Consider the following 25,181-nt stretch of genomic DNA (forward strand, 5'->3'; position numbering starts at 1 on the left):
GCTGACTGCGCCTGTGCGGCCGCCCTGCCTGTGAATCCCAGCCCCGCAATGTGAATAAATCAGAAGACACTGCGGGGCGGGGATTCACAGGCAGGGCGGCCGCACAGGCGCAGTCAGCTAGACTGAGTCATACTCAGGCTTATACTCGAGTTATGGAAGGCGGGGGGGGGGGGGGGGGGAGATTGTCGGGTGAGGGGGAGCGACGCCTGTCAAATACTCACCTGCTCCCGGCGCTCCTGACGTGGTCCCTGCATGTCCCACAGTCTTGGGGGCTCGGCAGCTTCTTCCCCTGTTCAGCTGTCACTGGTACCGCTCATTAAAGTAATGAATATGGACTCCACTCCCATAGGGGTGAAGCTGCATATTCATTACTGTAATGAGCGCTACCATGTGACCGCTCAGTACAGGAAGAAGCCGCCGCTCCCGAAGACCGTGGGACATGCAGGGACCGCGCCAGGAGCAGGTGAGTATGTCATATTCACCTTCCTTCGTTCCACCGCCGCCCCGTCTTCCACATCCTCTGCTGTGACTGTTCAGATTAGAGGGCGCGATGACGTATTCGTGCGCGCGCCACCCTCTGCCTGAACAGTCAGTGCGGAGAGACGGGACGCTGAGGAGCAGCGACGAGAGGAGAGTGTATGGCATTTTTTTTATTATTTTTTTTAGTGCAGCAGCATTACATGTGGAACAATGCTATATGGAGCGTCTAGGGGGCCCATAAAGAACTGCATGGAGCATTATATGGGGCCTATTTTGTATGGAGCATCTTATGGGGCCATAATGAACTGCATGGAGCATTATATGGGGCCTATTTTGTATGGAGCATCTTATGGGGCCATAATGAACTGCATGGAGCATTATATGGGGCATCTATGGGGCCCCATACACTTAACCTACTGATGTCTCAATTAATTTTACTTTTATTGGCATCCATTTTCATTTTTGACATTTACCAGTAGCTGCTGCATTTTCCACCCTAGGCTTATACGCGAGTCAATAAGTTTTCCCAGTTTTTTGTTGCAAAATTGGGGGGTTAGCTTATACTTGGGTCGGCTTATACTCGAGTATATACGGTAATTTAAAAATTAAAATTCACCGGTAACACGTTCTTTTAATATACTTTAGTTATAAAGTCCAGCTCGACTCTCCAACTGTGTTTTTTTTTTTTTCTAACCTCCTTTCTGTTCGTGGACGCTTTGAGAATCCCCAATGCATGATGAGGTACTGAAACGAAATATCAACAGGTAGCAGAGGCAGTGGTCACTGCCGCAGTCACTGTCCCAAGCTTGAAAGGAAGCGTCATCAGTAACCTTCATTTCAGGGGCTGGATTAGTCCCTGCTCTACTGAGTATGCGTCTGATGTCAATTCCAATGTATGCTCAGTACAAGTTCCCTATTCACGGTGTAATAAAACTTTCAATTCACAGTGACAGTGCGCTCCCTCGCAGCTTTAATTTGATCCCTTGGTGATCTGAGAGTCTGAATTGTTTTGACGAAGATGAATTATAGCAGTTTTTCAAAACCACTGACTCACCCGTTTAAGTGTGGTGGCTCATAAAAAAGGCTCATGAGTGGGAAAAAAATAAGTTTAATTATCCAATCAGAGAAATATAAAGTGACTTATATTTGCTTCCACTATAGATTTATGCAGAGTCTGTTGTGATCACATAAATGCTGGATGGCATGTGAGTATAGTAGGGTTGGTCTTAAATCCCCTGGAAGCGAAAGGACCAAATCAAATGTACGTTACAACATAAAAGACTAAGTATAGAGCAAATATAGGAAATATCACTGTGAAGAAACCAGATTGTATCTTAATTTCCCAGACAACCATGTTTTTGCAAACCAAAAGAACTGGCTTTTTATCTGTATATTGGCTTGTGATTTTAAGTGTTTATGTCTGGTGGGTCAAGAAGACAGACTTGCCAACTGATATACTATCTAACATACTGTGTAATAGTAACTGTACATAGAGTGCGTTAGGGTACCGTCTCACAGTGGCATTTTTGTCGCTACGACGGCACGATCCGTGACGTTCCAGCGATATCCATACGATATCGCTGTGTCTGACACGCAGCAGCGATCAGGGACCCTGCTGAGAATCGTACGTCGTAGCAGCTCGTTTGGAACTCTTTCGTCGCTGATCTCCCGCTGTCATCGTTGGATCGGTGTGTGTGACAGCGATCCAGCGATGCGTTCGCTGGTAACCAGGGTAAACATCGGGTTACTAAGCGCAGGGCCGCGCTTAGTAACCCGATGTTTACCCTGGTTACCATCGTAAAAGTAAAAAAAAAATAAAAAAAAAAACAGTACATACTCACATTCCAGTGTCCGTCAGGTCCCTTGCCGTCTGCTTCCCGCACTGACTGACTCCCGGCCGTAAAGTGAAAGCAGATCACAGCGGTGACGTCACCGCTGTGCTGTGCTTTCACTTTACGGCCGGGAGTCAGTCAGTGCGGGAAGCAGACGGCAAGGGACCTGACGGACACCGGAATGTGAGTATGTACTGTTTTTTTATTATTTACTTTTACGATGGTAACCAGGGTAAACATCGGGTTACTAAGCGCGGCCCTGCGCTTAGTAACCCGATGTTTACCCTGGTTACCCGGGACCTCGGCATCGTTGGTCGCTGGAGAGCTGTCTGTGTGACAGCTCCCCAGCGACCACACAACGACTTACCAACGATCACGGCCAGGTCGTATCGCTGGTCGTGATCGTTGGTAAATCGTTTTGTGAGACGGTACCCTTAAGCTTTGTTTATTGATGTGTGCTGATATGCTAATAGTGCTACCTTGATCCCATCACCATTGTTTACCTTATCTTGATGTTGGACTGAAGGACCCTGGGTAATTCTAAAAATAGCTTTCATGCCTTGGGTATAAAAAGACTCAGAGATCACATCCTGGGAGACTGAAGTAACACAGAGCTACCAGCCAGACATTCTGCAAACCACCCAACAGACAAGAGAAAGGACTGCAGCCAATTCATCATGGCCCCATCACGAGGGACACTGATCTATGATTCTATAGGAAACATCCTAGGGGTTTTCGGCTCCGGTTGGAAGGGCACAGTTCTGATCCAGTGACCATACCATGGATATGTTTGGAGAAAGCCAGGTTTGGGACCCGCTGGTCGCCTGGTTCTATGGAGATAGTCAGATAAGCCAGGTGGTGACTCTCGTGTCGACTGGCTTCGGACCTTGTATGGACTCTATGGACAGTTCTTGGTCATCTCCCTATGCTTGTCGTTACCTCTTCTCTGTGCGTGCATCCACAAATGAAGTAGCGACCCTGGGAGCTCGGGCGTAACATCTACCATTATCTCGGCGAGTCAGCGGAAGGGTGAGGCCCTGTAATGTGCACCATCTTGAGGTAATTGGTGGGATTGTTCTGTTTGCTATTGTGTGTTGTGGTTCAATAAAGTATTGCCACACTGTTTTACCTTAACCCGGTGTTGTCTGTGTAGTGTATTGCCCACTGGGAGACAGAGCGGGCATTCAATGGTATGAGCTGTGGTCCATGCAGTCTTGCTAAAGACAGCCGGGCCAGCGGACGAGAGCACCCACTGACCCAGTTTCTCCACAATCACACAGGAGGATGCAAGACTGCATTTTTGTTATTTGTTCTGTTAATAGTTTTAATAAACCATTAAGTTCAATTAATTGTTTGATTTGTTTTTTTTTTTTATTTTTTTTATTTCTTACCTACAACCATCAAGGTAAACTCAAATCCTTTTCTCACAGATTTTCTGTGAACCTGATTTGGGAGATTTGCAAACCCAACATATCCAGGGGTTTCTGGATTAGTGAACTGAGCCTGTTGGGAGAAGACAAATACATTTTACACTGTCCAGTGTAGAGAAAAAAAAAAAAAGAAAATCACAGGTGCAGAGAACAAATCACATCAGTGTATAAGAGACAGAATGGAGAATAGAAGACCTGCCTGATGGTGCACTATGTAACCAGATCCTGCTACATTTAGTATAGACAATATATACAATGTTACCACTATTCAGCTCCATCAGATTAGAGGCCTGGAGACCCTGTTCTCACTGGAATGCCATAAATACCTCAAATCCATCCATGAAAACATAATAAAACTACACACAAACATCCAAGAATGCACTCAGAAAAAAAATCTGGGCTCATACCCTGAAACTTAACAAAAAATCCATGCAAAGTCAGCAGATGTTTATGAAACAAGTCAGTCATCTTTCTAAAGCTGCAAATTGTTGCAAACCTTAGAACGCTTTTGACTCTTTCAAAATTGGAACAAACCCTGAGCATTATTCAGCGATTTTCTGAATCAGTGCAACAGTTTTGCGTTCATTATGAAATATCAGCGCAAAAGAGGTGCCACAGTTTGCAATGTGTTAACGCAAGCCTCTGAGCTGGCTGGATTTCACAACCGACCGAGGCTGCAAGTCAGGAGGAAAAAACGGCTGTCTGGTCCACTGATTAATAGGTTACAACATTCTATATCACATGTGTAACTATTACTATAGTATAAGATTGCTTGTTAACCTATAAATGACAGTGAAAAATCTAAAATGCCTATTTATTTTTTCTTTTACTATAAAATTTTAAAACCTTTCAATAAAAATTACAATTTAAAAAAAAAAAAAAACCTGGCTTGAAAACCTTTTTTTTTCCCCCCTTGGAAGTCATGATCAAAAGAAAAAAATAAAAATAAAAACTATATATAAACTATATATATATATATATCTATATATATCTATATATCTATATATATATCTATATATACACACACACATATATACATATATACACACAAAGTGCTGATTATTTAGAGGATTTTCACATTGTTGTTCACATGCAAAGACGACTTGATTTTTTGCGGAATTTTGAGCAGCAAAATTTCCAATTAAAACTCATGGTTTTTGGCCTTTCTGCTTCAAAAACCAACTAAGGGTAGGTTCACACTAACGATTTCTCCACATATGTGAAAAACAGACCAGATATTCTGATCTGAGTTTGATCGAAGTGGCATCACTGGACAGGAAAAAAAAAAAAAAAAAAAAAAAGTTTCTCCACCTTCTTCTTTCTGCCAGTCCATGAAAATCAGACCACACAACATATTGCAGACCGATTTTTTCCACAGACGCATAGACTTACATAAACATTTGTGATCAGACCCCTTCGATCTAAGCTGGACAGGTCTCCAATTTTTTCTGCAGGCGCTCTATCCAAATACAACATCAGACATGTGAATGGCCCCATAGACTATTAGGCCGGAGTCACACTACAGCGAGATACGGCCGAGTCTCGCAGGTTAAAAACAAGCTCTGGCACTCTGGAGCGGAGCGTGCGGCTCCATGTATTGCTATGCGGCTGCACGCTCCGCTCCGGAGTGCCGGCACCAGAGCATGGTTTTAACCTGCGAGACTTGGCCGTATCTCGCTGTGTGTCATCCCAGCCTTATAGGTATGAGTGCGATCCCCGAGAACGACAGACGGCACTCGTACGAGAAAATCGGTTGCATGCACAAACCTTCAGAAAGTTCGAACAGGCGTGAAATGTATCTTCATTACGTACGCTTACTCAGAGAACCTCTTTAATGCAGCAATATCAAATATGTAATTTGTAAATAAAAATTCCTGTTTGATTTCTAAATCCCAATGTAAAGGTCTTCCTCATTTTATTACAACATTAAACACAAACTCCCGTTACACATGGTTTTTTATTACCTTTGACATCTTGCGACTGATAAGAAAACTGCAAAATAAACAGAAATAGAAGTTACAATAAATTAAGAAAGGGACATACTTATTATTATTTTAGGGTTTGTTGCTTTCATTAAATGTTAGCTATTCACATTAGATACCTGGAGGTCAAAGATGTTAACGAATAAGATCGCAATAAGCGTAAGGTAAATGTTGTCCATTTGTCTGTACATGTGACCACGTCCAATAGTGCAGCTCATCACCATTCAAACCTCTTAACCCCTTAGTGACAGAGCCAATTTGGTACTTAATGACCGAGCCAATTTTTACAATTCTGACCAGTGTCACTTTATGAGGTTATAACTCTGGAACGCTTTATCGGATCCCGCTGATTCTGAGATTGTTTTTTCGTGACATGTTGTACTTCAAGTTAGTGGTAACATTTCTTCGATATTACTTGCGATTATTTATGAAAAAAATGGAAATATGGCGAAAATTTTTAAAATTTTGCAATTTTCAAACTTTGTATTTTTATGCCCTTAAATCAGAGAGATATGTCACAAAAAATAGTTAATAAATAACATTTCTCACATGTCTACTTTACATCAGCACAATTTTGGAAACAATTTTTTTTTTTGTTAGGGAGTTATAAGGGTTAAAAGTTGACCAGCAATTTCTCATTTTTACAACACCATGTTTTTTTTAGGGACCACATCACCTTTGAAGTGATTTTGAGGGGTCTATATGATAGAAAATAACCAAGTGTGACACCATTCTAAAAACTGCACCCCTCAAGCTGCTCAAAACCACATTCAAGAAGTTTATTAACCCTTTACGTACTTCACAGGAACTAAAACAATGTGGAAGAAAAAAATGAACATTTTACTTCAGAACCATTTTTTTTAATTTTCACAAGTGTAAAAACAGAAATTTAACCACAAATTTTGTTGTGCAATTTTTCCTGAGTACACCGATACCCCATATGTGGAGGTAAACCACTGTTTGGGCGCACCGCAGAGCTTGGAAGTGAAGGAGCACCGTTTGACTGTTTCAATGCAGAATTGGCTGGAATTGAGATCGGACGCCATGTCGCGTTTGGAGAGCCCCTAATGTGCCTAAACAGTGGAAACCCCCCACAAGTGACACCATTTTGGAAACTAGACCCCCCAAGGAACTTATCTAGATGTGTGGTGAGCACTTTGAACCCCCAAGTGCTTCACAGAAGTTTATAACGTAGAGCCGTGAAAATAAAAAATCTCATTTTTTCTACAAAAATGATCTTTTTGCCCCCAAATTTTTATTTTCACAAGGGTAACAGGAGAAATTAGACCACAAAAGTTGTTGTGCAATTTCTCCTGAGTACGTCGATACCCCATATATGGGGGTAAACCACTGTTTGGGCGCACCGCAGAGCTTGGAAGAGAAGGAGTGTCGTTTTACTTTTTCAATGTAGAATTGGCTGGAATTGAGATCGGACGCCATGTCACGTTTGGAGAGCCGCTGATGTGCCTAAACAGTAGAGACCCCCCACATATGACACCATTTTGGAAACTAGACCCCCCATGGAACTTATCTAGATGTGTAGTGAGAACTTTGAATTCCCAAGTGCATCACAGAAGTTTATAATGCAGAGTCGTGAAAATAAAAAATATATATTTTTTAACAATAAAGATTTTTTAGCCCCCAAGTTTTTATTTTCACAAGGGTAACAAGAGAAATTGGACCCCAAAAGTTGTTGTTCAATTTGTCCTGAGTAGGCTGGTACCCCATATGTGGGGGTAAACCACTGTTTGGGCGCACGGCAGAGCTCGGAAGGGAAGGAGCGCCATTTTGGAATGCAGACTTTGATAGAATTGTCTGTGGGCGTTATGTTGCGTTTGCAGACCCCTAATGTACCTAAACAGTAGAAACCCCCACAAGTGACCAAATTTTGGAAACTAGACCCCCTAAGGAACTTATCTAGATATGTGGTGAGAACTTTGAAAGCTCAAGTGCTTCACAGAAATTTATAATGCAGAGTAGTGAAAATAAAAAAATATATTTTTTTCCAACAAAAAAGATTTTTAGCCCCCAAGTTTTTATTTTCACAAGGGTAACAGGAGAAATTGGACCCCAAAAGTTGTTGTCCAATTTATCCCGAGTACGCTGATGCCCCATATGTGGGGGTAAACCACTGTTTGGGCGCACGGCAGAGCTCAGAAGGGAGGGAGTACCATTTGACTTTTTTAGCGCAAAATTGGCTGTCGTGTTTGGAGACCCCCTGATGTACCTAAACAGTGGAAACCCCCCAATTCTAACTCCAACCCTAACCCCAACACAGCCCTAACCCTAATCTCAACCCGATCCATAATCCTAATCACAACCCTAACGATAATCACAACCCTAACCCCAAAACAGCCCTAATCTCAACCCTAACCATAACCCTAATCAAAACCCTAAATCCAACACACCCCTAACCCTAATCCCAACCCTAACCCTAATCCCAACCCTAATCCCAAACGTAACACTAATCCCAACCCTAATCCAAACCCTAACCCTAATCCCAACTCTAACCCTAACTTTAGCCCCAACCCTAACTTTAGCCCCAACCCTAACCATAACTTTAGCCCCCGTCGTCACAAAAAAAGTTCAATGTAACTTTTTTTTTGTACGTCGCGTCCGCCATTTCCGCGGATGCGTGGCCGTAACTCTGCCCCCTCCTCCCCAGGACATAGACTGGGCAGCGGATGCGTTGAAAAATTGCATCCGCTGCCCACGTTGTGCACAATTTTCACAACGTGCGTCGGTACATCGGGCCGACGCATTGCGACCGCCCCGTACCGACGCAAGTGTGAAAGAAGCCTAAGGCTACTTTCACACTAGCGTCATACTCGGCCCATCGCAGTGTGTCGGGCCGACGTACCGACGCTAGCGTTGTAAGCGCCGCACAACGGGTGCAGCGGATGCTGTTTTTTCAACGCATCCGCTGCCCCATTGTGAGGTGCGGGGAGGCGGGGGCGGAGTTCCGGCCACGCATGCGCGGTCGGAAATGGCGGACACGTCGCACAAAAAAGTTACATGTAGTTTTTTTTGTGTTGACGGTCCGCCGAAGCACGACGCATCCGTCGCACGACGGATGCGACATGTGGCAATCCGTCGCAATGCGTCGCTAATGCAAGCCAATGGAGAAAAAACGCATCCTGCAAGCACTTTTGCAGGATGCGTTTTTTCTCCAACGACGCATTGCGACGGAAGCCAAAAAACGCTAGTGTGAAAGTAGCCTAACCCTAACCCTAGCCCTAACCCTAAATTTAGCCCCAACCCTAACCCTAACTCTAACCCTAACTCTAACCCTAACCTCAACCCTAACCCTAATTTTAGCCCCAACTTGTCTTCTCCTGCCGGCCGGCAGATGGCAGCAGATGGCGGGCGCACTGCGCATGCGCCCGCCATGATGAAAAAGCCGGCTGGCAGGAGAAGACAGAAGAGGACCCAGGGACCCCGGGTGAGTATGATAGGGTCCCCGAATCCCCCTATTTCTCTGTCCTCTGATGTGCGATCACATCAGAGGACAGAGAAATAACTGATCGCTTTTTTTTTTTTTTGCGGTCGCCGGTAAACTGTTAATTACCGGCGATCGCAAAGCAGGGGTCGGTGCAAACCGACCCCGATCATGTTCTTTGGGGTCTCGGCTACCCCCGGCAGCCGAGACCCCAAAGAACATCCGGGTGCCGGGCGGCGGGCGCACTGCGCATGCGCCCGCCATTTTTTCCCGGAAAAAAGATGGCGGCGCCCATCGGGAGCCACGAGGAGCACCGGGGGAGATAGGTGAGTATTGGGGGGCTATTGGGGGCCATCGGGGACCACATTTCTCTGTCCTCCGATGTGCGATCACATCGGAGGACAGAGAAATTAAACGGCAAATCGCGTGTTTTTTTTTTTGTTGCGACCGCCGGTAAACGGTTAATTACCGGCGATCGCAACTCGGGGGTCGGTAAAAACCCCCCGAATCATGTTCTCTGGGGTCTCGGCTACCCTCGGCAACCGAGACCCCAGAGAAAATCCGACTCTGGGGGGCGCTATTCACTTTTTCCACAGCGCCGTTAATTAACGGCGCTGTGGTTTAAGTACCCTTAACGACCGCCGTTAAAAGGCGTATCGGCGGTCGTTAAGGGGTTAAAGAGAATCTGTCAGCAGGTTTTTGCTATGTAATCTGAAGAAAGCAGGAGAGAGTCTGAGACACAGAATTCAGGGATGTGTCACTTGCCAAAGTTGTTTAATAACTGAAGGATTTATCACTAAGATTCAGGGTATGTGCACACGTCAGGATTCCTAGCAGAAATTTTCCTGACAAAAACCGGACATTTCTGCCAGAAACCCGCATGCGTTTTTTTCACGGTTTTCATGAGTTTTTGACGCGTTTCTTCCAAATGCATAGAATTGCGGAAAATCCGCAAAATTAATTAACATGCTGCTTTTTTTACCGCAATGCGTTTTTTTTTCGGAAAAAAACGCATCCATGTGCACAAAACATGCAAAATGTATTCTAAATGATAGGATGCATAATGTATGCGTTTTTAATGAGTTTTTATAGCGTTTTTATCGCGAAAAAAAAACGCGAAAAAAACCTGAACGTGTGCACATAGCCTAACACTGCTGGACTACACTAGTCCTATACACCGCCTCCTGTGACAAGCACCTCACTCTCTATGGACTTTGCACATACAGAGCCTGGTGTGGGCAGGGTTAGCTTTCTCAGGTCTGCTTCATGCCAAATCTAAAAGATCTGATTGTGTGAGAACGGCTGCACCCAGTAACCTACGTGATACATCGTTGGATTCAGCTTCTCTTTGCCTTTATCAGGCAGCTCTCCGCTGAGGTAGCAAAAACCTGCTGACAGATTCCCTTTAACGACCCATGTTGAAAATGCACATTATACTATGGTGATCTCATGCTATGTGGAGAACTCTTATGTTTTCAACCGCTACCTGACAGCCCACTGTACAGTAGATAAACGGTCGGCAATCTCCCCCTGGGGTCCTGCAAGTGCTACTATTGCAGTGTGGAGCAATAGCTCCTGACAGGTGACATCATCGGGACCGGATTGGATCAATACCCTTTTGCCATTTTCTAGATGTCACGGTATTTAGAATATAGTGAGAGGGAGAGCGCTCCGTCTTTTACCTCTCCGGTGACCTCGGGTAGCTGACTGTCGTCTTGGCAGCCAGAAGTCACATGATGACCTCCGGGTCAGTCAGGTATGGTGGCCTGTTAGACTCAACCAGCAGCTGAGTCTAACAGAGGATCTTACAGTTAAACTGACAGTGCTCATGTATTGCAATGCATGAGACCAGTAATCAGACCAAAAAAAAAAGTTGTAAAAATATTAAAGCTATTTAAAAATAAATACGAAAAATTATTACACCAATAAATATTTACATTTATGTAAAAACAAAAAATACACATTTGTTATCAATGCATCCGGAACGACCTAATCTAGGAAACTGTCACACTACGTTCAATGAACATTGTAAGAAAAATAAATAAAATTGGCAAAACCTGTGCTTTTTCATCATACCGCAGGAAAAAAAAAAGTGGAACAAAACAAACAAAAAAAAAAAGGTACTGCTGGAAACATCTTGTCCTACAAAAATAGGTATTAAGCTTACCGTTAATGATGTTTCCAGGAGTCCATCCTGACAGCACCCTGGAGGACGTCCTCCTCCCCTTGCTGGGACAGGAAACACACGAGTTTAAAAGGTCATGTCCCACCCCTAATCCTCAGTGTTGTAACAAGAACCGCTACAAGGATATGCAGAAAACAAGTTTAATGATGATATCAAACATAATACATTGAATCCAGACATATTACATCATATGTTAGAAACATGTTACATACATGCCAGGTTTAAACAAAACATGATATAAGTATCAGAGGGAAGGAACTACTAGTGCTGTCAGGATGGACTCCTGGAAACATCATTAACGGTAAGCTTAATACCTATTTTCCAGGATGTCATCCTGACAGCACCCTGGAGAGTACCAAAGCACCTCCTCAGGGTGGGATTACCGCTTGGAGAACCTTCCTCCCAAAAGCAGTATGTTGACCAGACAAAACATCAAGTTTATAATGTTTACAAAAGGTGTTGGCACTAGCCCATGTCGCGGCCTTACAAATTTGTTCTAAAGAGGCACCTGCCCTCTCTGCCCAAGAAGTAGCTATCCCCCGGGTAGAATGTACATGGAGACCCTCTGGAGGAGGGACCCCGAGACTGGTAGGCCTCCGAGATCACGGACGTGATCCACCGAGCGATAGAGGCCTTAGAGGCCTTTTTACCCTTATTTTTTCCCCCATACAAAATGAATAAATTCGGATCAGTACGCCAAGAGCTGGTGGCTGCCAGGTAGTCTAGGACCGCCTGCCTGACATCCAGAGAATGTAATTCCCTTTCTTTAGCATTAGTGGGGATATCGCAGAAGGATGGCAACACAATTTCTTGGTTTCTATTTTTAAATTGTTCCTACTTTTGGGATAAAGGAGGGGTCCAGTTTAAGAATTAGGCAATCGTCTCTAACCTGGAGGTACGGGTCCCTAGTACACAGGGCCTGAATTTCCCCCACCCTTTTAGCCGTGGTGATTGCCACTAGAAATGCCGTCTTGCGAGTGAGGACCGAAATGATGCATATTATCGGAGGAAGCATAAAAAGGTCCTTACAAAGGAACCTGAGAACCAGATTAAGGTCCAAAGAAGGCGTAAGTGTCTAATAGTAGGGCGCAACCTTTGTGTGGCTCTGATGAATTTAACTATCCACGGGTGAGTCGCTAGGGGATAGTCAAGGAAGGAGCTAAGTGCCGAGATCTGCACCTTCAAAGTGCTAGGTTTGAGACCTTTGTCAAACCCAGCCTGAAGGAAATCCAGGATTCTGGGTAAGTCAGGAGTGCCTGCCGTAACCTCAGACCTGCCACCTTCCAGACAGAATCGCCTCCAGATCTTTAGGTAAATTGCTGAAGTAACAGGCTTTCTACTGGACTTGATAGTTGTTATCACTCGACTTTACAGTCCCTTTGCCTTCAAGATGAGCCCCTCAGGATCCATGCTGAGAGACGGAGCTTCTCTGGGTTTGGGTGAAGAACCGGGCCTTGGTGGATGACATCCGGTCTGAGAGGAAGTTCTACTGGATTTGCCATTGCCAGCTGTAGTAGAAGGGAGAACCAGCTCCTTCTTGGCCAGTATGGGACGATCAATATGACCCGGGCTTGATCCTGTTTGATCTTCCTGAGAACAGCCGGGATTAACGCCAGAGGAGGGAAGGCATATGAGAGAGGTTCCGTCCAGACTTGGCTCAGAGCGTCTATCCCTTCTGGAAGATCCTGAGGGTTCAGTGAGAAGAATCTTGAGACCTTCGAATTTTTCCTGGTTGCGAATAGATCTATACGAGGAGTCCCCCAGCGAAGACATAACTCCTGGAAGATGTCCTGGTTGAGTTCCCATTCTGTTGGGAACACCCTTGTCCTGCTGAGGTAATCTGCTATGATGTTCTGGGACCCTTCCAGGTGAATCGCTGAGATGGATAGAACCGATCTTTCTGCCCACCGAAATATCTGATCCGCCAGCTTCTGAAGCAGATGGTGTCTTGCGCCTCCCTGATGCTTCAGGAAAGAGACTGTTGTCACATTGTCGGACATTATCCTGATATGGCGATTCTTCAGGATGTGTTGGTTCCTTTTCAAAGCTTCCCAAACAGCGTACAGCTCTTTGAAGTTGGAGGAGCTCTGGGTGACTTCCTCCGGCCATCTCCCCTGAAGGAACCTGTTTTCTAAGTGAGCTCCCCAGCCCCAGGCGCTGGCATCTGTAGTGACTACTACGTGGGGCTCGGCAGACCATAATACTCCTTTCCTTAGGTTTTCTGGTTCTGTCCACCAAAGGAGGGACTCTCTTACCAGAGGAGTTAGCCTCAAAGTACTGTCCAGAGAAGCTAGGCGTCTGTCCCATTTGGACAGGATTAGTTTCTGCAGTGGTCTGGAATGAAACTGAGCCCATCTTACACACGGAATACAGGCCGTCATTAGGCCGAGGATTCTCATGGCCACTCTTATTGACCCGCCGTGTCTTAAAAGGATCCGGATTTGGGACTGTATTGCTTCCAGCTTGGACTCGGGGAGGAGGGATATTCTGTTCGTCGAGTCCAGATACACTCCCAGAAAGGTTTTCCTGTGTTCTGGGGTTAGGTCGGATTTCCTCCAATTTATGACCCATCCTAACTCTTTCATCACCGAAATGGTTCGGTTCCTGTGGTCTGATAGAATCTCTGGCGTTCTTGCTACCAGGAGGAAGTCGTCGAGATATGGGACTATTATGATCCCCTGACTTCTTAGGAAAGCGACGATCTCGGACACCAGCTTTGTAAAGATACGGGATGCTGAGGCAAGCCCGAATGGAAGGCACTGGAACTGGTAGTGACAGGTCCCAGATGGCAGAACTACCACAAACCTCAGAAGCTTCTGAGATGAGGGATGGACGGGGACCTGATAATAGGCACTCTTCAGGTCGAGAATGCACATCACGGCATTCTGATCTATGAGAAGGATCGCCGAACGAATAGACTCCATACGGAATCTCTTGTACCTTACCCAGGCATTCAGAGGCTTCAGATTTATTATAGTGCGAGATTCGCCGGATGGTTTTGCGATGGAGAAAAGGGAGGAGTAATGACCTTGGCTTACTTCCAGAGGTGGTACTGGCACTGACCTCTGAGGACAGCATGTCCTTTAGGTCTATCATCATTGGGGAGTCTCGCATTATAACCGTAGGTGCAATAAATCTGTCTGGCGGAGGAGAGTAAAACTCAATACGGTAGCCTTCTGACACAGTCCGAAGAACCCAATTGTTTTGAGTTATTTGGGCCCATTTGTGCGCGAAGTGACGGAGCCTCCCCCCTATAAGTGTGGCGTCATTGCGGTTTAGATTTTGAGGAGGGACTGAAAAAGAAACTTCTGTTTCTATTGCCCTGGTTACGGGAGCCCCTATAAGATCCTCTATGGGATCTACCTCCTCTAGAGTCAGACTGTCTTCGGAAGGGAAATCCCCTCCGAAAGGACTGAGGTTTTCTAGTTTTGTCCTCCAGAAACCCCCTTTTATCCGAAGCCGACTCTAGGATAGTATCAAGAGGGGGCCCGAATACCCGTGCTCCGGAGAAGGGGATTGAACATAGCTTAGATTTGGAAGCACTATCCCCGGACCAGGATCTTAGCCAGACCGCCCTCCTAGCCGCGTTGGATAGAGAACCACTCCTAGCCGAGAATCTGACTGATTCAGCAGTCATATCGGACAGAAAGGCCGTGGCAGACCTCATAATAGGGATGGATTTTGGGATCTCAGATCTCGGGGTCTTATTGGACAGGTGTTCTTCCAATTGACCCATCCAAAGATGCATAGAGCGAGCTGAGGTAGCCGCTATGTTGGTTTTAATTAGAGCCGCGGAAGATTCCCAGGCTCTTTTCAAAAGGATGTCAGTCTTTCTATCCATGGGATCGCGCAGGCTTGAAGAGTCCTCAAATGGTATGGCAGTCTTTTTAGCCACCTTCGCCACCGGAACGTCAACCTTAGGGATTTCTTCCCATAGTTTTACGTCCTCAGGTTCAAATGGTAGACGAGCTTTGAACTCCTTGGATAACACCAGCCGGCGTTCCGCTTCCTACCACTCCTCCATTATCATGGCTTTAATGTGCTCGCTAACGGGGAATACAGTCTGCTGACGTGACATAAGTCCCCCGAACATCAGGTTCTGCCTGGATTGTGGTTTGGGTGTCTCTTCTACCTGCATGGTGCACCGTACTGCCTGCACCAGATCATTTGTCTCTTTCGCCTGGAAGAGATATTTTCTTTGGTGGTCCTGGCTTCCTGACGGAAGCTCACCCTCTTCCTCTGAGACGAAGTCCTCTGAGTTAGACTTGTCTTCAGAAGTAAACTCTGGTTCTCATTCCTGTCTGGCTCTCTTGCGGCTGGGAATAGGACTGGGCTTCTGCGCCAAACTGGATAAAGAAGCCTGCACCTCCTCACGTATAAGGGATCTCATCTCGGACAGTAATGTAGGCTGTTCGTCCCTCACGACCTTAGACGTACAATCTGCACATAAGGTCTTTCCGTGGGAATCTGGGAGTTTTGCATTACAGATGGGGCATCTAGCAGATTTTCCCGAGGCTTTGCCGGATCTCCTAGCCTGACCAGAGGAACCAGAGGGGCCAGCAGGGGTTCCCTTATCCTTAAATGACATAAGATAGGGATAAGCGCTGGAGTAAGCCTGCTTCTACGTGCGGATAGGGGTCTGCGCTATGCGCACTTACCACCTCCTCGACCGGCATACTTGCATCCATGACGAGTGAAGCAGGTCCCCGCAGCTTGCAGCGTCGGAACAGGAGCGCTTCAGCTGATATGCGGTCCACAGTGGTATGCACGCTTTCCCCCTTTGCTTGCAGCGTTACCGGAAGTGACGGTAACGGATGCCGAAAACCGGAAGTGACGCGTCCTGGGCACTTCCGTCTGGAGACGCCGTGCTGGACACCACGTTGCTCCCTGGAAGCCGCACAGAGCGTGGATGGCGTCCGCAGCCGAGAGCCTCCCACCGGGAGGAGCGGCTGCCACCAGGAGCCTCGTCCAGTCCTGGTCTTTGGAGCAGAGGGACCCCCCTCCGGAGGGTGTCTGCCCTGAGCCTCTTGACAGGGGGAAGGGTATTGGCAAGCCGCACGATCCCCCTGAGCTCCAGTAAGCTTGCAGCTTTTCACTCGTGCGTCCTTTCCTTGCAGGGACAGGAAAAACACTGAGGATTAGGGGTGGGACATGACCTTTTAAACTCGTGTGTTTCCTGTCCCAGCAAGGGGAGGAGGACGTCCTCCAGGGTGCTGTCAGGATGACGTCCTGGAAAAAACTGCTCCGTTAGCGGAGAAAGAAAACAAAAAAAAAAAAAAGTTATGTCTCAGAAAAATAGGTTTTTACTGTGTAAAAGCAGCATCAAAACATAAAAAAACCAAAAACAACACGATATAAATGTGGTATCGTACTGACTTGAACAATAAAAGCGGTCTTATCAATTTTACCACACGGTGGAAGGCATAACAAAAATCCTGAATTGCTGGTTTTTATTCATTCTGCCTCCCAAACATCAGAATAGAAAGTGATAAAAAAAAATTAATGTCATGTACCTGAAAATAGTACAAATGAAAACATCAACTCGTCCCTAAAAAAAACAAAAAAAAAACACGACTGTGGGTCGAAATATGGAAACATTATAGCTTTCAAAACATGGTGATGCAAAACCTTTTATTTTTGTGGAAAAAGTGTGTTTTAGTGTGCGACAGCAGCCAAACATAAAAGAACAATATTAATCTGGTATCGTAATCGCACTGACCAGAAGAATAAAGTCACTGAATCACTTATACCGCAAGAGGAACGGCGTAAAAATTAAATAAAACTACGGTAATTCTTCACCTGCTGTTGATTTTTTTCATTCTACCTCCAAAAGATCACAGTAAGGCTCGGCTCACATTTATCCTGCGCTGTACGTTGAGCACTTACACTAGAGTTTCCATGTAAATCTCTGAAATACGCAATTCAGACAGAACCCCCAGTGGAAGATTCCCTATAATGAGGCACAGTGGACGCCGTCTGGCCTGTAAGGAAATGTGCACACGTTGCGGATTTGTTGTGTTTCCGCAGCGTTTTTTTTCCTGAGCGGAAATGCACCAAAAACGTAAAGGATTACTAAAGCAAGGTTAATCAATGACAATCCTCAATTGTTGTGCACATGATGCGGAAATTTCCGTCCTTATTTACCAAGTTTTATTTTCCGAAGCATGTCAATTCTTTTTGCGGATTTGCAGCTAATGACTTCCACTGAGTCACTCAAATCTGCGGCAAAAATGCAGAAGTAAAAAGGTTTGCGGATCTGGTGCCAAAAACGCAGCAGATTTGTCAAAGGAAATTATGTCTGAAAGAGAAATAGTGTATGGGCGGAGAATATACAATAGTGCCCATCTTGGTTGAAGCACATCAACAATGGAGGTTGGACAAGTAAAAGACATCACTTTTTTTTTTTTTTTAAATACTATATATCTTTATTTAGCTAACAAATCCGCATCAAGTATGCATAAAATCCGCATAAAAAAAAACAAAAACAAAAACAAAAAAAAAAAAAAACACAAAATACACAGAATTTCCATTGCGTTTTCTGCCAAGAGATGCACAAATCGTGCAGAAATTTCCGCAAGGTGCGCAGATAACCTGCGGTGTCCGTCTTTTTAGGCATGCATACAAGTGGAGTCCAGAGTAACTCTGCTGCCTCATTACACCTTCATTCACCTGAATTACGTAATTCGGAGATTTAAATGGAAACCCTGATGTAAGCATCAACTTAATCCACACAAAAAAAAGCAAGTCCCCACTCAGGCCCGTCATCTGTTAAAAGTAATATAGTGGGCTTCTACGTTACTGGAAACACAAAGGCTCTGGAAAATTTAAAATGGTTCCCCTCCCCCCCCCCCCCCCCAACAAAAAAAAATCCAGAGAATTCTGCACTATCAAATCCACATGCCCCCCCCACCTTCTGAGCCCCAGTGTGCCTAAACCACGTTCAGCGTCAAAATCTGGCATTTCTGTAGAGAAGAGAGCCTGCCTAATTTACGGGTGCATGTCTCCAGAAGCATGAGCTGGGCACTACAATGTACTGGGCACCACAATGAAATATTTGTAATTTTCACTTGGCAGCATCAACTGCTGCTTTTTTCTGGCAGACACCCATGGAGTCAAAATAGCCACTACCCCTGTAGACAAATCCTCAGAGGTTTGTAATTCCCAAACTGGGGTCACTTGAGGTAGGGGGGGGGGTCACATTTTTTTCTTGCTACCCTTGGGGTTAAAATAACATTTTTGTGGGAAAAAGGTGTTTAAGTTTCACGGCTTATCATTATAAAATTCTGTGAAGCCCCTGGGAGTTCAAGGTGGTCATCACAAATGTAGATAAATTCCTTGAGGGGTGTATTTTCCAAAATAGGGTCACTTGTTTGGGGGGTTTCCACTGTTTAAGCACATCAGGGGCTCTCCAAACGCAATATGGTGTCCGCTATCGATTCCAATTTTGCATTCTAAAGGTGAAATGGTGCTCACTCTCTTCCAAGCGCTGCCATGCGCCCAAACAGTACATTTCTCCCCCATATGGGATATCAGGCATGCTGAGTAGAAAATGCACAATAAAATTTGTTGTGCAATTTCTCCTGTTACCCTTGTGAAAATGCAGAATTTGGGGCTAAAGAAACATCTTTGTGTGAAAAGTACAATATACAGTGCCTACAAGTAGTATTCAACCCCCTGCAGATTTAGCAGGTTTACACATTTGGAATTAACTTGGCATTGTGACATTTGGACCGTAGATCAGCCTGGAAGTGTGAAATGCACTGCAGCAAAAAAGAACGTTATTTCTTTATTTTTTTTTAAATTGGGAAAAGTCTTTTCAGAGGGTCATTTATTATTCAACCCCTCAACCCACCAGAATTCTGTTTGGTTCCCCTAAAGTATTAAGAAGTAGTTCAGGCACAAAGAACAATGAGCTTCACATGTTTGGATTAATTATCTCTTTTTCCAGCCTTTTCTGACTATTTAAGACCCTCCCCAAACTTGTGAACAGCACTCAAACATGGTCAACATGGGAAAGACAAAGGAGCATTCCAAGGCCATCAGAGACAAGATCGTGGAGGGTCACAAGGCTGGCAAGGGGTACAAAACCCTTTCCAAGGAGTTGGGCCTACCTGTCTCCACTGTTGGGAGCATCATCCGGAAGTGGAAGGCTTATGCAACTACTGTTAGCCTTCCACGGCCTGGACAGCCTTTGAAAGTTTCCTCCCGTGCCGAGGCCAGGCTTGTCCGAAGAGTCAAGGCTTACCCAAGGACAACAAGGAAGGAGCTCCGGGAAGATCTCATGGCAGTGGGGACATTGGTTTCAGTCAATACCATAAGTAACGTACTCCACCGCAATGGTCTCCGTTCCAGACGAGCCCGTAAGGTACCTTTACTTTCAAAGCGTCATGTCAAGGCTCGTCTACAGTTTGCTCATGATCACTTGGAGGACTCAGACTGACTGGTTCAAGGTTCTCTAGTCTGATAAGACCAAGATCGATATCTTTGGTGCCAACCACACACGTGACGTTTGGAGACTGGATGGCACTGCATACGACCCCAAGAATACCATCCCTACAGTCAAGCATGGTGGTGGCAGCATCATGCTGTGGGGCTGTTTCTCAGCCAAGGGGCCTGGCCATCTGGTCCGCATCCATGGGAAGATGGATAGCATGGCCTACCTGGAGATTTTGGCCAAGAACCTCCGCTCCTCCATCAAGGATCTTAAGATGGGTCGTCATTTCATCTTCCAACAAGACAACGACCCAAAGCACACAGCCAAGAAAACCAAGGCCTGGTTCAAGAGGCAAAAAAATCAAGGTGTTGCAGTGGCCTAGTCAGTCTCCTGACCTTAACCCAATTGAAAACTTGTGGAAGGAGCTCAAGATTAAAGTCCACATGAGACACCCAAAGAACCTAGATAACTTGGAGAAGATCTGCATGGAGGAGTGGGCCAAGATAACTCCAGAGACCTGTGCCGGCCTGATCAGGTCTTATAAAAGACGATTATTAGCTGTAATTGCAAACAAAGGTTATTCCACAAAATATTAAACCTAGGGGCTGAATAATAATTGACCCACACTTTCATGTTTAAAATTTATAAAAATTTAACTGAGCAACAAAACTTTTTGGTTTGTAAGATTTATGCATCTGTTAATAAATCCTGCTCTTGTTTGAAGTTTGAAGGCTAACTTATTTGCATCTTATTAAACCTGCTAAATCTGCAGGGGGTTGAATACTACTTCTAGGCACTGTAGATTTTTTCCTTCTCTTCCATATTGCTTTAGTTCCTGTGATACACCTGAAGGGTTAATAAAACCTCTTGAATATGGTTTTGAGCAGTTTGAGGGGTGCAGTTTTTAGAAGTGTCACTTTTGGGTATTTTCTGTCATACACACCCCTCAAAGTCACTTCAAATGTGATGTGATCCCTAAAATGGTTTGGTAAATTTTGTTTGAAAAATCAGAAATCGCTGGCCAACTTTTAAACCCTTATAACTTCATACAAAAAAAAAAAAAAATTATGTTTAAAAAAATTGCGCTGTTGTAAAGTAGACATGCAGGAAATACTATTAACTATTTTGTGTGACATAACTCTCTGATTTAACCCCTTTCTGTCATTAGACGTACTATTCCGTCCATGTGGGGTGGGCCCTACTTCCCAAGGACGGAATAGTACGTCATGCCCTTTAATGCGACACTGCGACTTAAGTCGCAGTGATCGCATTAAAATTCCGACGCCATCTTACCTGGAGGAAGATGGTGTCGGCATCCTAAGGCCTGTCGCCGCCCCCCCGGCCTCCCGATCGCTGTGATTGGCTGCTCAATTCTGAGCAGCCAATCGCAGCCTTTCTCATTGTTTCAGCCAATCAATTTGGCTGAAACAGTGAGGTCCCAGGCTAGGATCGAGTACCGATGTACTCGATCCTAGGCCGGTGCCTGGCAACGCCAGGCATCGGCTAAAACCCCCCGGATTGGCGCGATCGACGATCACATCGATCGCGCCAATCGCAGGGCACAGCGGCGGTGTTACCGCGCTGTGCCCTGCCTGTACATGCGCGCTCTGCAGCTCCGGAGCCCCTGCCATGGCTCCGGATCCCCTTCCACTCTGATTGGCGCGATCGATGTGATCGTCGATCGCGCCAATCACATGTGATCGTCGATCGCGGCCTTTCTCTCACGCGCTCCACAGCCCCCTCTGCCCTGGCTCCTGTTCCGGATCCTCCAGCTCTGATTGGCGCGATCGACGATCACATCGATCGCGCCAATCAGAGCTGGAGGACACAGCAGCGGTGTGATCGCGCTGTGCCCTGATGGTGACCTGCCGGTCACCTGCCGGTGACCTGCCGGTCACCTGCTGGTGACCTGCCGGTGACCTGCCTATGATCGGAGCTGTGAGCTCCGATCATAGGCCGGTGCCTAGCAACACCGGCGTCACCAGGGCCCTCTCTGATTGGTGGGATCGATGTGATCATCGATCCCACCAATCACAGGTCACAGCAGCGGTGTGACCGCTCTGTGACCTGTCTCACCTGCCCCTGACCTGTGTAACTGCTCTGAAGGAATCCTCACACTTGGTGAGGATTCCTTCAGAGCGGTCACGCTTGAGAGATCCCCTCCTGTGCTGAGACTTGTGGTGCCACAGTAGCCTGTGACACCACAATTCTTGCGAAAGAAAGAAGAGAGAAGAAAGAAGAGAGAAGAAAGAAGAGAGACTACAAACCGTAAGTGTTGATACCCCGATCCCGGCCCGATCTCTCTTCATCCCCCCCTCCATCCCCCCTTGCCCCATCCCCCCCTCATCCCCCCCCTCATCCCCCCCCTCATCCCCCCCTCATCCCCACTTGCCCCATCCCCCCCGCCCCACCTTGCGCCGTATCTGTGCCCAAATTTAGCAGCCGCCGAGCGTTGATTGGTGACGCAGTTCACCTATCAACACTCGTGCTCGCTTTTTTTCACCCCCTTAGCGCCGTCGAGCGTTGATTGGTGACGCAGTTCACCTATCAACACTCGTGCTCACTTTTTTTTACCCCATCCCCGTGCGCTCCCCCAGCCGCTGCGTCTAATCTCTGCCTTCCCTTTTTTTTTTCCCCCCATCCCCGTGCGCTCCCACAGCCACTGCGTCTAATCCGTGCCTTTCCTTTTTTTTTCCCAGCCCCTTGCGCTCCCCCAGCTGCCGCGTCTAATCCGTGCCTTTTCTTTTTTTTTTTTTTTCCCCAGCCCCTTGCGCTCCCCCAGCCGCTGCGTCTAATCCGTGCCTTTTCTTTTTTTTTTTTCCCCATCCCCTTGCGCTCCCCAAGCCGCCGCGTCTAATCTCTGCCTTCCCTTTTCTTTTTTTTTTTTTCCCCATCCCCTTGCGCTCCCCCAGCCGCTGCGTCTAATCCGTGCCTTCTTTTTTTTTTTTTTCCCCATCCCCTTGCGCTCCCCAAGCCGCCGCGTCTAATCTCTGCCTTCCCTTTTCTTTTTTTTTTTTTCCCCATCCCCTTGCGCTCCCCCAGCCGCTGCGTCTAATCCGTGCCTTTTCTTTTTTTTTTTTTCCCCATCCCCTTGCGCTCCCCAAGCCGCCGCGTCTAATCTCTGCCTTCCCTTTTCTTTTTTTTTTTTCCCCATCCCCTTGCGCTCCCCCAGCCGCTGCGTCTAATCCGTGCCTTCTTTTTTTTTTTTTCCCCATCCCCTTGCGCTCCCCAAGCCGCCGCGTCTAATCTCTGCCTTCCCTTTTCTTTTTTTTTTATCCCCATCCCCTTGCGCTCCCCCAGCCGCTGCGTCTAATCCGTGCCTTCTTTTTTTTTTTTTTCCCCATCCCCTTGCGCTCCCCAAGCCGCCGCGTCTAATCTCTGCCTTCCCTTTTCTTTTTTTTTTTTCCCCATCCCCTTGCGCTCCCCCAGCCGCTGCGTCTAATCCGTGCCTTCTTTTTTTTTTTTTCCCCATCCCCTTGCGCTCCCCAAGCCGCCGCGTCTAATCTCTGCCTTCCCTTTTCTTTTTTTTTTATCCCCATCCCCTTGCGCTCCCCCAGCCGCTGCGTCTAATCCGTGCCTTCTTTTTTTTTTTTTCCCCCATCCCCTTGCGCTCCCCAAGCCGCCGCGTCTAATCTCTGCCTTCCCTTTTCTTTTTTTTCTTTTTTCCCCATCCCCTTGCGCTCCCCCAGCCGCTGCGTCTAATCCGTGCCTTCTTCTTTTTTTTTTCCCCATCCCCTTGCGCTCCCCAAGCCGCCGCGTCTAATCTCTGCCTTCCCTTTTCTTTTTTTTTTTTTCCCCATCCCCTTGCGCTCCCCCAGCCGCTGCGTCTAATCCGTGCCTTTTCTTTTTTTTTTTTCCCCATCCCCTTGCGCTCCCCAAGCCGCCGCGTCTAATCTCTGCCTTCCCTTTTCTTTTTTTTTTTTCCCCATCCCCTTGCGCTCCCCCAGCCGCTGCGTCTAATCCGTGCCTTCTTTTTTTTTTTTTCCCCATCCCCTTGCGCTCCCCAAGCCGCCGCGTCTAATCTCTGCCTTCCCTTTTCTTTTTTTTTTTTCCCCATCCCCTTGCGCTCCCCCAGCCGCTGCGTCTAATCCGTGCCTTCTTTTTTTTTTTTTTCCCCATCCCCTTGCGCTCCCCAAGCCGCCGCGTCTAATCTCTGCCTTCCCTTTTCTTTTTTTTCTTTTTTCCCCATCCCCTTGCGCTCCCCCAGCCGCTGCGTCTAATCCGTGCCTTCTTTTTTTTTTTTTTCCCCATCCCCTTGCGCTCCCCAAGCCGCCGCGTCTAATCTCTGCCTTCCCTTTTCTTTTTTTTATTTTCCCCCATCCCCTTGCGCTCCCCAAGCCGCCGCGTCTAATCTCTGCCTTCCCTTTTCTTTTCTTTTTTTTTCCCCATCCCCTTGCGCTCCCCCAGCCGCTGCGTCTAATCCGTGCCTTTTCTTTTTTTTTTTTCCCCATCCCCTTGCGCTCCCCAAGCCGCCGCGTCTAATCTCCGCCTTCCCTTTTGACATCCCCATTCGCACACCCAGCAGCCGCCGAACTCTGATAAGTGACACGGTTCACTTATCAGAGCTCTCGTGCCTGGCTTTTTTTCCACATCCCCGTTCGCACACCCAGCAGGCGCCGAAATTTGATAAGTGACGCGGTTCACTTATCAGAGCTAGGGCCTGCTGTTTTAGACTTTTCCTTTCACAGGTATTTTTTTCTCCCCATTTGCTTTTTTTTTTCCTTTAGCTTTTTCTTTTCAGAATAGTTTGCACCAAACACTATCCCCCCACACGTACACATAGTACCAATAAAGTACACAAAAGCACCATACTCACACAAAAAAATGTCCCGCTCGTCCCGTTCGTCCCAACAGCGCTATTCAGCGGAGGAGGCATATGCTTTCCTTGCCTCCGACACTGATAGCGAGGGAGAGGATCCCACTTTTCTTTATTTTTCTGATTCTTCCTCATCCTCTTCCTCATCCTCTTCCTCATCCTCTTCCCCCTCCTCATCTTCCTCCTCCGGCCCTGCGGAACCGCCACGCAGACGCCGCAGGACAGAAGCAGTGCCCATCATTCATGAAGATGAAGATGAGGCAGGGCCCACTCCTGAAGATGAACCAGCGCGCCCCTCTTCGGACCCCGTATGGACCTCGCCCCCCGAAAATTACGAGCCACTGATTCCTGATTTTGTGGCAGAATCAGGAATCAGGTTTGACACCACCGGCCTCACAGAAATAGACTTTTTCAAAGTCTTTTTCTCTGAGGATTTTGTTAACCTCATGGTGGAGCAAACTAATTTGTACGCTCGTCAATTTTTGGAGCAAAACACTGGTTCATCATATTCTAACTGGTCTCCTGTAGACGCAGTTGAAATGATGCAGTTTTGGGGCCTGATGCTTCATATGGGGCTCCTGAA

At 46.5% G+C, this 25,181-nt stretch overlaps 1 protein-coding gene across 4 annotated transcripts in view; it reads right to left on the reverse strand.

The window, feature by feature from the left end:
* Nucleotides 1-25,181, reverse strand: part of SEPTIN2 (septin 2) — a 126,596-nt gene that overhangs the window by 68,924 nt on the left and 32,491 nt on the right. For 3 of the 4 annotated variants that reach the window (XM_077291008.1, XM_077291009.1, XM_077291011.1), the window contains exons 2-3: nt 5,707-5,734; nt 3,704-3,815 (exon numbers count right to left, since the gene is read on the reverse strand). In XM_077291008.1, coding sequence (XP_077147123.1) covers nt 3,704-3,815; nt 5,707-5,715 — 121 coding nt within the window. In that variant the 5' untranslated portion in view covers nt 5,716-5,734. Of the gene's footprint in view, nt 1-3,703; nt 3,816-5,706; nt 5,735-10,845; nt 10,932-25,181 lie in introns of those variants that run through there. The other variant, XM_077291010.1, reaches the window with a different exon arrangement.

This window comes from Ranitomeya variabilis, chromosome 2, assembly GCF_051348905.1.
Source record: "Ranitomeya variabilis isolate aRanVar5 chromosome 2, aRanVar5.hap1, whole genome shotgun sequence".
Classification (NCBI taxonomy): Eukaryota; Metazoa; Chordata; class Amphibia; order Anura; family Dendrobatidae; genus Ranitomeya; species Ranitomeya variabilis.